Genomic DNA, 13,551 nt, shown 5'->3' on the forward strand with positions numbered 1-13,551 from the left:
TCATGTCCCTCGTGTAGACTCCAGTTTATTTATCAGTCATGTCCTCGTGTTGACTCCAGTTTATCAGTCATGTTCCTCGTGTTGACTCCAGTTTATCAGTCATGTCCCTCGTGTTGACTCCAGTTTATCAGTCATGTCCCTCGTGTTGACTCCAGTTTATTTATCAGTCATGTCCCTCGTGTTGACTCCAGTTTATTTATCAGTCATGTCCCTCGTGTTGACTCCAGTTTATCAGTCATGTCCCTCGTGTTGACTCCAGTTTATCAGTCATGTCCCTCGTGTTGACTCCAGTTTATCAGTCATGTCCCTCGTGTTGACTCCAGTTTATTTATCAGTCATGTCCCTCGTGTTGACTCCAGTTTATTTATCAGTCATGTTCCTCGTGTTGACTCCAGTTTATTTATCAGTCATGTTCCTCGTGTTGACTCCAGTTTATCAGTCATGTCCCTCGTGTTGACTCCAGTTTATTTATCAGTCATGTCCCTCGTGTTGACTCCAGTTTATTTATCAGTCATGTTCCTCGTGTTGACTCCAGTTTATCAGTCATGTCCCTCGTGTTGACTCCAGTTTATTTATCAGTCATGTCCCTCGTGTTGACTCCAGTTTATTTATCAGTCATGTCCTCGTGTTGACTCCAGTTTATTTATCAGTCATGTCCCTCGTGTTGACCCCAGTTTATTTACCAGTCATGTCCCTCGTGTTGACTCCAGTTTATCAGTCATGTCCCTCGTGTTGACTCCAGTTTATTTATCAGTCATGTCCCTCGTGTTGACTCCAGTTTATTTATCAGTCATGTCCCTCGTGTTGACTCCAGTTTATTTATCAGTCATGTCCCTCGTGTTGACTCCAGTTTATTTATCAGTCATGTCCCTCGTGTTGACTCCAGTTTATTTATCAGTCATGTCCCTCGTGTTGACTCCAGTTTATTTATCAGTCATGTCCCTCGTGTTGACTCCAGTTTATCAGTCATGTCCCTCGTGTTGACTCCAGTTTATTTATCAGTCATGTCCCTCGTGTTGACTCCAGTTTATTTATCAGTCATGTCCCTCGTGTTGACTCCAGTTTATCAGTCATGTCCCTCGTGTTGACCCCAGTTTATTTATCAGTCATGTCCCTCGTGTTGACTCCAGTTTATTTATCAGTCATGTCCCTCGTGTTGACTCCAGTTTATCAGTCATGTCCTCGTGTTGACTCCAGTTTATTTATCAGTCATGTCCCTCGTGTTGACTCCAGTTTATCAGTCATGTCCCTCGTGTTGACTCCAGTTTATCAGTCATGTCCCTCGTGTTGACTCCAGTTTATCAGTCATGTCCCTCGTGTTGACTCCAGTTTATTTATCAGTTGTGTCCCTCGTGTTGACTCCAGTTTATTTATCAGTCATGTCCCTCGTGTTGACTCCAGTTTATTTATCAGTCATGTCCCTCGTGTTGACTCCAGTTTATTTATCAGTCATGTCCCTCGTGTTGACTCCAGTTTATCAGTCATGTCCCTCGTGTTGACTCCAGTTTATCAGTCATGTCCCTCGTGTTGACTCCAGTTTATCAGTCATGTCCCTCGTGTTGACTCCAGTTTATTTATCAGTCATGTCCCTCGTGTTGACTCCAGTTTATTTATCAGTCATGTCCCTCGTGTTGACTCCAGTTTATCAGTCATGTCCCTCGTGTTGACTCCAGTTTATATCAGTCATGTCCCTCGTGTTGACTCCAGTTTATCAGTCATGTCCCTCGTGTTGACTCCAGTTTATTTATCAGTCATGTCCCTCGTGTTGACTCCAGTTTATTTATCAGTCATGTCCCTCGTGTTGACTCCAGTTTATTTATCAGTCATGTCCCTCGTGTTGACTCCAGTTTATTTATCAGTCATGTCCCTCGTGTTGACTCCAGTTTATCAGTCATGTTCCTCGTGTTGACTCCAGTTTATCAGTCATGTTCCCTCGTGTTGACTCCAGTTTATCAGTCATGTTCCTCGTGTTGACTCCAGTTTATCAGTCATGTCCCTCGTGTTGACTCCAGTTTATTTATCAGTCATGTCCCTCGTGTTGACTCCAGTTTATCAGTCATGTCCCTCGTTTGACTCCAGTTTATCAGTCATGTTCCTCGTGTTGACTCCAGTTTATTTATCAGTCATGTCCCTCGTGTTGACTCCAGTTTATTTATCAGTCATGTCCCTCGTGTTGACTCCAGTTTATTTATCAGTCATGTTCCTCGTGTTGACTCCAGTTTATTCATCAGTCATGTCCCTCGTGTTGACTCCAGTTTATTTATCAGTCATGTTCCTCGTGTTGACTCCAGTTCATGTATCAGTCATGTCCCCCGTGTTGACTCCAGTTTATTTATCAGTCATGTCCTCGTGTTGACTCCAGTTTATTTATCAGCCATGTCCCTCGTGTTGACTCCAGTTTATTTATCAGTCATGTCCCTCGTGTTGACTCCAGTTTATCAGTCATGTCCCTCGTGTTGACTCCAGTTTATCAGTCATGTCCCTCGTGTTGACTCCAGTTTATCAGTCATGTCCTCGTGTTGACTCCAGTTTATCAGTCATGTCCCTCGTGTTGACTCCAGTTTATTTATCAGTCATGTCCCTCGTGTTGACTCCAGTTTATTTATCAGTCATGTCCCTCGTGTTGACTCCAGTTTATTTATCAGTCATGTCCCTCGTGTTGACCCCAGTTTATTTATCAGTCATGTCCCTCGTGTTGACTCCAGTTTATTTATCAGTCATGTCCCTCGTGTTGACTCCAGTTTATCAGTCATGTTCCTCGTGTTGACTCCAGTTTATCAGTCATGTCCCTCGTGTTGACTCCAGTTTATTTATCAGTCATGTCCCTCGTGTTGACTCCAGTTTATCAGTCATGTTCCTCGTGTTGACTCCAGTTTATTTATCAGTCATGTCCCTCGTGTTGACTCCAGTTTATCAGTCATGTTCCTCGTGTTGACTCCAGTTTATCAGTCATGTCCCTCGTGTTGACTCCAGTTTATCAGTCATGTCCCTCGTGTTGACTCCAGTTTATCAGTCATGTCCCTCGTGTTGACTCCAGTTTATTTATCAGTCATGTCCCTCGTATTGACTCCAGTTTATCAGTCATGTTCCTCGTGTTGACTCCAGTTTATTTATCAGTCATGTCCCTCGTGTTGACTCCAGTTTATTTATCAGTCATGTCCCTCGTGTTGACTCCAGTTTATGTATCAGTCATGTCCCTCGTGTTGACTCCAGTTTATCAGTCATGTCCCTCGTGTTGACTCCAGTTTATTTATCAGTCATGTCCCTCGTGTTGACTCCAGTTTATTTATCAGTCATGTCCCTCGTGTTGACTCCAGTTTATTTATCAGTCATGTCCCTCGTGTTGACTCCAGTTTATTTATCAGTCATGTCCCTCGTGTTGACTCCAGTTTATCAGTCATGTCCCTCGTGTTGACTCCAGTTTATCAGTCATGTCCCTCGTGTTGACTCCAGTTTATCAGTCATGTCCCTCGTGTTGACTCCAGTTTATCAGTCATGTCCCTCGTGTAGACTCCAGTTTATCAGTCATGTCCCTCGTGTAGACTCCAGTTTATCAGTCATGTCCCTCGTGTTGACTCCAGTTTATTTATCAGTCATGTTCCTCGTGTTGACTCCAGTTTATCAGTCATGTCCCTCGTGTTGACTCCAGTTTATCAGTCATGTTCCTCGTGTTGACTCCAGTTTATTTATCAGTCATGTCCCTCGTGTTGACTCCAGTTTATTTATCAGTCATGTCCCTCGTGTTGACTCCAGTTTATCAGTCATGTCCCTCGTGTTGACTCCAGTTTATTTATCAGTCATGTCCCTCGTGTTGACTCCAGTTTATCAGTCATGTCCCTCGTGTTGACTCCAGTTTATTTATCAGTCATGTCCCTCGTGTTGACTCCAGTTTATTTATCAGTCATGTCCCTCGTGTTGACTCCAGTTTATTTATCAGTCATGTCCCTCGTGTTGACTCCAGTTTATTTATCAGTCATGTTCCTCGTGTTGACTCCAGTTTATCAGTCATGTCCCTCGTGTTGACTCCAGTTTATTTATCAGTCATGTCCCTCGTGTTGACTCCAGTTTATTTATCAGTCATGTCCCTCGTGTTGACTCCAGTTTATCAGTCATGTCCCTCGTGTTGACCCCAGTTTATTTATCAGTCATGTCCCTCGTGTTGACTCCAGTTTATTTATCAGTCATGTCCTCGTGTTGACTCCAGTTTATCAGTCATGTCCCTCGTGTTGACTCCAGTTTATTTATCAGTCATGTCCCTCGTGTTGACTCCAGTTTATCAGTCATGTCCCTCGTGTTGACTCCAGTTTATCAGTCATGTCCCTCGTGTTGACTCCAGTTTATCAGTCATGTCCCTCGTGTTGACTCCAGTTTATTTATCAGTCATGTGTCCCTCGTGTTGACTCCAGTTTATTTATCAGTCATGTCCCTCGTGTTGACTCCAGTTTATTTATCAGTCATGTCCCTCGTGTTGACTCCAGTTTATTTATCAGTCATGTCCCTCGTGTTGACTCCAGTTTATCAGTCATGTCCCTCGTGTTGACTCCAGTTTATCAGTCATGTCCCCGTGTTGACTCCAGTTTATCAGTCATGTCCCTCGTGTTGACTCCAGTTTATTTATCAGTCATGTCCCTCGTGTTGACTCCAGTTTATTTATCAGTCATGTCCCTCGTGTTGACTCCAGTTTATCAGTCATGTCCCTCGTGTTGACTCCAGTTTATCAGTCATGTCCCTCGTTTGACTCAGTTTATCAGTCATGTCCCTCGTGTTGACTCCAGTTTATTTATCAGTCATGTCCCTCGTGTTGACTCCAGTTTATTTATCAGTCATGTCCCTCGTGTTGACTCCAGTTTATTTATCAGTCATGTCCCTCGTGTTGACTCCAGTTTATTTATCAGTCATGTCCCTCGTGTTGACTCCAGTTTATCAGTCATGTCCCTCGTGTTGACTCCAGTTTATCAGTCATGTTCCTCGTGTTGACTCCAGTTTATCAGTCATGTTCCTCGTGTTGACTCCAGTTTATCAGTCATGTCCCTCGTGTTGACTCCAGTTTATTTATCAGTCATGTCCCTCGTGTTGACTCCAGTTTATCAGTCATGTCCCTCGTGTTGACTCCAGTTTATCAGTCATGTTCCTCGTGTTGACTCCAGTTTATTTATCAGTCATGTCCCTCGTGTTGACTCCAGTTTATTTATCAGTCATGTCCCTCGTGTTGACTCCAGTTTATTTATCAGTCATGTCCCTCGTGTTGACTCCAGTTTATTATCAGTCATGTCCCTCGTGTTGACTCCAGTTTATTTATCAGTCATGTTCCTCGTGTTGACTCCAGTTTATCAGTCATGTCCCTCGTGTTGACTCCAGTTTATTTATCAGTCATGTTCCTCGTGTTGACTCCAGTTTATTTATCAGTCATGTCCCTCGTGTTGACTCCAGTTTATTTATCAGTCATGTCCCTCGTGTTGACTCCAGTTTATCAGTCATGTCCCTCGTGTTGACTCCAGTTTATCAGTCATGTTCCTCGTGTTGACTCCAGTTTATCAGTCATGTCCCTCGTGTTGACTCCAGTTTATTTATCAGTCATGTCCCTCGTGTTGACTCCAGTTTATTTATCAGTCATGTCCCTCGTGTTGACTCCAGTTTATTTATCAGTCATGTCCCTCGTGTTGACTCCAGTTTATTTATCAGTCATGTCCCTCGTGTTGACCCCAGTTTATTTATCAGTCATGTCCCTCGTGTTGACTCCAGTTTATTTATCAGTCATGTCCCTCGTGTTGACTCCAGTTTATCAGTCATGTTCCTCGTGTTGACTCCAGTTTATCAGTCATGTCCCTCGTGTTGACTCCAGTTTATTTATCAGTCATGTCCCTCGTGTTGACTCCAGTTTATCAGTCATGTTCCTCGTGTTGACTCCAGTTTATTTATCAGTCATGTCCCTCGTGTTGACTCCAGTTTATCAGTCATGTTCCTCGTGTTGACTCCAGTTTATCAGTCATGTCCCTCGTGTTGACTCCAGTTTATCAGTCATGTCCCTCGTGTTGACTCCAGTTTATCAGTCATATCCCTCGTGTTGACTCCAGTTTATTTATCAGTCATGTCCCTCGTGTTGACTCCAGTTTATCAGTCATGTTCCTCGTGTTGACTCCAGTTTATTTATCAGTCATGTCCCTCGTGTTGACTCCAGTTTATTTATCAGTCATGTCCCTCGTGTTGACTCCAGTTTATTTATCAGTCATGTCGTGTTGACTCCAGTTTATCAGTCATGTCCCTCGTGTTGACTCCAGTTTATTTATCAGTCATGTCCCTCGTGTTGACTCCAGTTTATTTATCAGTCATGTCCCTCGTGTTGACTCCAGTTTATTTATCAGTCATGTCCCTCGTGTTGACTCCAGTTTATTTATCAGTCATGTCCCTCGTGTTGACTCCAGTTTATCAGTCATGTCCCTCGTGTTGACTCCAGTTTATCAGTCATGTCCCTCGTGTTGACTCCAGTTTATCAGTCATGTCCCTCGTGTTGACTCCAGTTTATCAGTCATGTCCCTCGTGTTGACTCCAGTTTATCAGTCATGTCCCTCGTGTAGACTCCAGTTTATCAGTCATGTCCCTCGTGTTGACTCCAGTTTATTTATCAGTCATGTCCCTCGTGTTGACTCCAGTTTATTTATCAGTCATGTCCCTCGTGTTGACTCCAGTTTATTTATCAGTCATGTCCCTCGTGTTGACTCCAGTTTATTTATCAGTCATGTCCCTCGTGTTGACTCCAGTTTATTTATCAGTCATGTCCCTCGTGTTGACTCCAGTTTATCAGTCATGTCCCTCGTGTTGACTCCAGTTTATCAGTCATGTCCCTCGTGTTGACTCCAGTTTATCAGTCATGTCCCTCGTGTTGACCCCAGTTTATTTATCAGTCATGTCCCTCGTGTTGACTCCAGTTTATTTATCAGTCATGTTCCTCGTGTTGACTCCAGTTTATTTATCAGTCATGTCCCTCGTGTTGACTCCAGTTTATCAGTCATGTCCCTGTCACTGTGCTGCGCTGAGCAGAGAGGTGAGGAGTGTGGAGGAGTTAAGAGGAGTAGTGAGGAGTTAAGAGGAGTAGTGAGGAGTTAAGAGGAGTAGTGAGGAGTTAAGAGGAGTTAAGAGGAGTAGTGAGGAGTTAAGAGGAGTAGTGAGGAGTTAAAAGGAGTTAAGAGGAGTAGTGAGGAGTAGAGGAGTTAAGAGGAGTAGTGAGGTTTTAAGAGGAGTAGTGAGGAGTAGTGCTACTACCAAGGGTTACTCTTTTTTGTCTGTCTGTCTGTCTGTCTGTCTGTCTGTCTGTCTGTCTGTCTGTCTGTCTGTCTGTCTGTCTGTCTGTCTGTCTGTCTGTCTGTCTGTCTGTCTGTCTGTCTGTCTGTCTGTCTGTCTGTCTGTCTCTCTGTCTGTCTGTCTGTCTGTCTGTCTGTCTCTGTCTGTCTGTCTGTCTCTGTCTGTCTCTCTGTCTGTCTCTCTGTCTGTCTCTCTGTCTGTCTCTCTGTCTGTCTCTCTCTCTCTGTCTGTGTCACACTAATCTTCTTCCTCTATCTTTCTGTTCCCTTTTCTCCTCCCGCCCCTCCTGCCACTCCATCACCATCATCATCATCACCCCCTCCTCTCTTCCTCATCTCCTCCTCTCCTCATCCTTTCCTCCCACTCCTCCTCCTCTCCTCCTCCTCCCTCCCTCCTCCTCCTCCTCTCCTCCTCCTCCTCTCCTCCTCCTCCTCCTCTCCTCCTCCTCCTCTCCAGGGTATCTGGTCTTGTGTCCACGGGGTCCATATAGAGTTAAAGAAGAAGCCTCCGGAGTTGGACTTCTCTCCTCAGGCCAACATGTTACACCTTCTGAAGTCAGCTAAGAAGATCACCCTGTCTTCTTCATCTCCTAAACGCTCCCCGGCCTTGCTGCAGCCCGGTATCATGAACATGATGAAAGGTGTGATAAACCCATGACCTCTAACCCCTGACCTCACATCTCTAACCAAGCAACAAAAATGGTAGAATTACAGGAACCTTTCCAAAAAAAACTAACTGGTTGGAGGATTTCAAATTCCCTGGGAATATTCCAACCGGAACTTCAGGAAAAATGTTGGGGAATTTTATCAGGAAATTAAAGGGAAAATCTGCTACTTAACATTTTTGGAACTTTTAAATTAAATTCATGATTATATATCCTTTGATTCTTCAAGAATGTAACTTAAAAATGCCTCATCAGCTTATTTCAACTGTCGTACCCAATGATGTATATACATCTTGAACTGCTGATGCTATGAGAGGCCTGGAAGGTACAACCATATTGGCACTCCCAATTAAATGTACACGTTTTTAAGTATTGTTTTTGTAGAGGGGACAGTAACATCAGTCATCTCTAACAATTATACTTTAAGACAATTTTTTTATAAATATATATTTTTTGAATATGTTAAATTAATGATTAGATAACATAACTTACTTTAAAAGTAGACATAATAAATGTAGTAACAGAACCCCGCAGTAGAGGGGTAGACATAATAAATGTAGTAACAGAACCCCACAGTAGAGGTGTAGACATAATAAATGTAGTAACAGAACCCCGCAGTAGAGGGGTAGACATAATAAATGTAGTAACAGAACCCCACAGTAGAGGTGTAGACATAATAAATGTAGTAACAGAACCCCACAGTAGAGGTGTAGACGTAATAAATGTAGTAACAGAACCCCACAGTAGAGGTGTAGACATAATAAATGTAGTAACAGAACCCCACAGTAGAGGTGTAGACATAATAAATGTAGTAACAGAACCCCACAGTAGAGGTGTAGACATAATAAATGTAGTAACAGAACCCCACAGTAGAGGTGTAGACATAATAAATGTAGTAACAGAACCCCACAGTAGAGGTGTAGACGTAATAAATGTAGTAACAGAACCCCACAGTAGAGGTGTAGACATAATAAATGTAGTAACAGAACCCCACAGTAGAGGTGTAGACATAATAAATGTAGTAACAGAACCCCACAGTAGAGGTGTAGACATAATAAATGTAGTAACAGGTGTAGATTCAGTATTCTGAATAGATGTTATACTGTCTCCAGGTGGTCTCTATAGATTATAGATGTTATACTGTCTCCAGGAGGTCTCTATAGATTATAGATGTTATACTGTCTCCAGGTGGTCTCTATGTTATAGATGTTGTACTGTCTCCAGGAGGTCTCTATATTATAGATGTTATACTGTCTCCAGGTGGTCTCTATGTTATAGATGTTGTACTGTCTCCAGGAGGTCTCTATGTTATAGATGTTATACTGTCTCTAGGAGGTCTCTATGTTATAGATGTTATACTGTCTCCAGGAGGTCTCTATAGATTATAGATGTTATACTGTCTCCAGGTGGTCTCTATAGATTATAGATGTTATACTGTCTCCAGGAGGTCTCTATAGATTATAGATGTTAATCTGTCTCCAGGAGGGTCTCTATAGATTATAGATGTTATACTGTCTCCAGGAGGTCTCTATAGATTATAGATGTTATACTGTCTCCAGGTGGTCTCTATAGATTATAGATGTTATACTGTCTCCAGGTGGTCTCTATAGATTATAGATGTTATACTGTCTCCAGGTGGTCTCTATAGATTATAGATGTTATACTGTCTCCAGGAGGTCTCTATAGATTATAGATGTTATACTGTCTCCAGGTGGTCTCTATAGATTATAGATGTTATACTGTCTCCAGGTGGTCTCTATGTTATAGATGTTATACTGTCTCCAGGAGGTCTCTATAGATTATAGATGTTATACTGTCTCCAGGAGGTCTCTATAGATTATAGATGTTATACTGTCTCCAGGAGGTCTCTATAGATTATAGATGTTATACTGTCTCCAGGAGGTCTCTATAGATTATAGATGTTATACAGTCTCCAGGAGGTCTCTATAGATTATAGATGTTATACTGTCTCCAGGAGGTCTCTATAGATTATAGATGTTATACTGTCTCCAGGTGGTCTCTATAGATTATAGATGTTATACTGTCTCCAGGAGGTCTCTATAGATTATAGATGTTATACTGTCTCCAGGAGGTCTCTGTAGATTATAGATGTTACACTGTCTCCAGGTGGTCTCTCTGTTATAGATTTTATACTGTCTCCAGGAGGTCTCTATAGATTATAGATGTTGTGCTGTCTCCAGGAGGTCTCTGTAGATTATAGATGTTGTGCTGTCTTTCTCTAGGGAACTCTGTCGTCAGTCTGTCTCCTAAAGGCCAGGGTGGTCTCTATAGCAACACTTCCACGCTACAGGGCTTCCTGGGTCGGCACAAAGACCTGCTGAATAACTCATCCCCAGGCCCGTACCCGGGGAAACCCAAACCCCACCCCTTCAGCCTCAACGACGTAGAGGTCAGCGTTACCGCCGACAACGGCAAACCCCACCCCCCCGGCCCGGCCGGCCCCGCTTCCAAACCCCGCGCCCTGTGGAAGAAGAGCGTGGAGACGCTGAAACAAGGACCAATCCCGTTGTCCGGTCCCGCTGGTGGTCCCGCCCCCGGATCCGCTGGCTCCGCCTCTGTCCCGGGCCATGCAACAATGAAGAGCCAGCGTTACCTCCCTGAAGACCCGCCCCATTCCGACATCTCCGAGTGTTCCAGCCGGCCCCCTCCTACATGGAATCCGATCTGGGGGGGCCCAGGATGGGGATGGGGGGGTTCAAACCCCCAAAAGACGGGCTGAAAAAACGCCCGGTGGGGGGGGTGGGAGGTGTAGGAGGGGGAGGCTGCAGTGGGAGGAGCCACGAGAAGATCTATTCCATAGACTCAGACCAGGCCAGTCTACACTCCGCCCCGCTCTACCAGAGAGACAGCCTCCAGGAACCCCCCGACGTCACACACACGCACTCTGACCTCAGACACTCTCACTCGGAGCACTCCAACACCGGGGACACTTCCGTCCTGCAGCTGAGCGCCAGTCTGCTGCACCACAGCCACTCTGCCGACGCTGACCTCCACTCTCTGAAGGACAAGAAGTACAGCACCTACAAACACACCAGCACAGGAGCTGCCTCCTCAGGCAAAGACAAGAGCAGTAAGTATTAATGTAGTATTACTGTAGTACTATAGAAGAATTACTGTAGTTTTACTGTAGTATAGCTATAGTATTATAGAAGTACAGCACCTACAAACACAACAACACTAGAGCTGCCTCCTCCACGAGGGACAAGATCAGTAAGTATTAATGTAGTATTACTGTAGTATAATTCTAGTATTATAGATGTATTACTGTAGTATTACAGTGCTATGGCTGTAGTGTTATAGAAATATTATATAATAATTACTGTGGTATTACTGTAGTATAGCTGTAGTATTATAGAAGTATTACTGTAGTATAACTATAGTATTATAGAAGTACAGCAACTTCAAACACAACAACACTGGAGCTGCCTCCTCCAGCAAGGACAAGAACAGTAAGGATTACTGTAGTATAACTATAGTACTATAGAGGTAGTAATGTGGTATAACTAGAGTACTATAGAGGTATTAAGATAGTATAACTATGGTTTTAAATGTCTACCATGTTCTGTGGTAATCAGCATGTTATAAATGTCTACCGTGTTCTGTGGTAATCAGCATGTTATAAATGTCTACCATGTTCTGTGGTAATCAGCACCATGTTCTGTGGTAATCAGCACCATGTTCTGTGGTAATCAGCACCATGTTCTGTGGTAATCAGCACCATGTTCTGTGGTAATCAGCACCATGTTCTGTGGTAATCAGCACCATGTTCTGTGGTAATCAGCATGTTATAAATGTCTACCGTGTTCTGTGGTAATCAGCATGTTATAAATGTCTACCATGTTCTGTGGTAATCAGCACCATGTTCTGTGGTAATCAGCACCATGTTCTGTGGTAATCAGCACCGTGTTCTGTGGTAATCAGCACCGTGTTCTGTGGTAATCAGCACCATGTTCTGTGGTAATCAGCACCGTGTTCTGTGGTAATCAGCACCATGTTCTGTGGTAATCAGCACCATGTTCTGTGGTAATCAGCACCATGTTCTGTGGTAATCAGCATGTTATAAATGTCTACCATGTTCTGTGGTAATCAGCACCATGTTCTGTGGTAATCAGCATGTTATAAATGTCTACCGTGTTCTGTGGTAATCAGCATGTTATAAATGTCTACCATGTTCTGTGGTAATCAGCACCATGTTCTGTGGTAATCAGCACCATGTTCTGTGGTAATCAGCACCGTGTTCTGTGGTAATCAGCACCATGTTCTGTGGTAATCAGCACCATGTTCTGTGGTAATCAGCACCGTGTTCTGTGGTAATCAGCACCATGTTCTGTGGTAATCAGCACCATGTTCTGTGGTAATCAGCACCATGTTCTGTGGTAATCAGCACCATGTTCTGTGGTAATCAGCACCATGTTCTGTGGTAATCAGCACCATGTTCTGTGGTAATCAGCACCATGTTCTGTGGTAATCAGCATGTTATAAATGTCTACCATGTTCTGTGGTAATCAGCATGTTATAAATGTCTACCATGTTCTGTGGTAATCAGCATGTTATAAATGTCTACCGTGTTCTGTGGTAATCAGCACCATGTTCTGTGGTAATCAGCATGTTATAAATGTCTACCGTGTTCTGTGGTAATCAGCATGTTATAAATGTCTACCATGTTCTGTGGTAATCAGCACTGTGTTCTGTGGTAATCAGCACCATGTTCTGTGGTAATCAGCACTGTGTTCTGTGGTAATCAGCATGTTATAAATGTCTACCGTGTTCTGTGGTAATCAGCACCATGTTCTGTGGTAATCAGCATGTTTAAATGTCCCTTATTTTATTTTCTCTATTGAATTCTATTCAGTTCAGTAAACTAGAGGGGTAATTATTGCTGTCAGACATTTGACACAGATAAGAGACATCTAATCTCAGCAGCCCTGGGTTCTGTTTTGCTGCTACAGTTGGTTCTGCAAGGGACCAAAATGATAACATACTCTTAATCAATACATGATGTTAATCAATACATTGTGTTAATCAATACATCTCCTCTCCTCTCCTCCTCTCTCCTCTCCCCTCCCTTCTCCTCACCTCCCTCTCTTCCCTCCCTTCCCTCCTCTCCCTTACCTTCTCCCTCCCCTCTCCCCTCTGCTCTCCCCTCTCCTCATCTCTCCTCTCTCCCCTCTCCTCTCCTCTCTCTCCTCTCTGCTCTCCCCTCTCCTCATCTCTCATCTCTCTCCTCTCCTCTCCTCTCCTCTCCTCTCCTCTCCTCTCCTCTCCTCTCCTCTCCTCTCCTCTCCTCTCCTCTCCTCTCCTCTCCTCTCTCCCCTCTCCTCTCCTCTCCTCCTCTCCTCTCTCCTCTCTCCCCTCTCCTCTCCTCTCTCCTCCTCTCCTCTCTCCCTCTCCTCATCTCTCCTCTCTCCCCTCTCCTCTCCCTCTCTCTCCTCTCTGCTCTCCCCTCTCCTCATCTCTCATCTCTCTCCTCTCCTCTCCTCTCCTCTCCTCTCCCTCCTCTCCTCTCCCCTCTCCTCTCTCCTCTCTCCTCTCCTCTCCTCTCCTCTCCTCTCCTCTCTCCCTCTCCC

At 44.0% G+C, this 13,551-nt stretch overlaps 2 protein-coding genes across 2 annotated transcripts in view; both read left to right on the plus strand.

The window, feature by feature from the left end:
- Positions 1-10,803, plus strand: part of LOC121845900 (glutamate receptor ionotropic, NMDA 2A-like) — a 189,562-nt gene extending 178,759 nt beyond the window's left edge. Inside the window, exons 18-19 of the mRNA XM_042318118.1 lie at positions 7,756-7,939; positions 10,207-10,803. Coding sequence (XP_042174052.1) covers positions 7,756-7,939; positions 10,207-10,703 — 681 coding nt within the window. The 3' untranslated portion in view covers positions 10,704-10,803. The remainder of the gene's footprint in view (positions 1-7,755; positions 7,940-10,206) is intronic.
- The window catches only part of LOC121845901 (glutamate receptor ionotropic, NMDA 2A-like), a 4,613-nt gene continuing 1,757 nt past the window's right edge, over positions 10,696-13,551 (plus strand). Inside the window, exon 1 of the mRNA XM_042318119.1 lies at positions 10,696-11,054. The gene's annotated coding sequence lies outside the window, so the exon portion shown is untranslated. The remainder of the gene's footprint in view (positions 11,055-13,551) is intronic.

The sequence above is a fragment of the Oncorhynchus tshawytscha genome, unplaced genomic scaffold (genome assembly GCF_018296145.1).
Source record: "Oncorhynchus tshawytscha isolate Ot180627B unplaced genomic scaffold, Otsh_v2.0 Un_contig_1282_pilon_pilon, whole genome shotgun sequence".
Classification (NCBI taxonomy): Eukaryota; Metazoa; Chordata; class Actinopteri; order Salmoniformes; family Salmonidae; genus Oncorhynchus; species Oncorhynchus tshawytscha.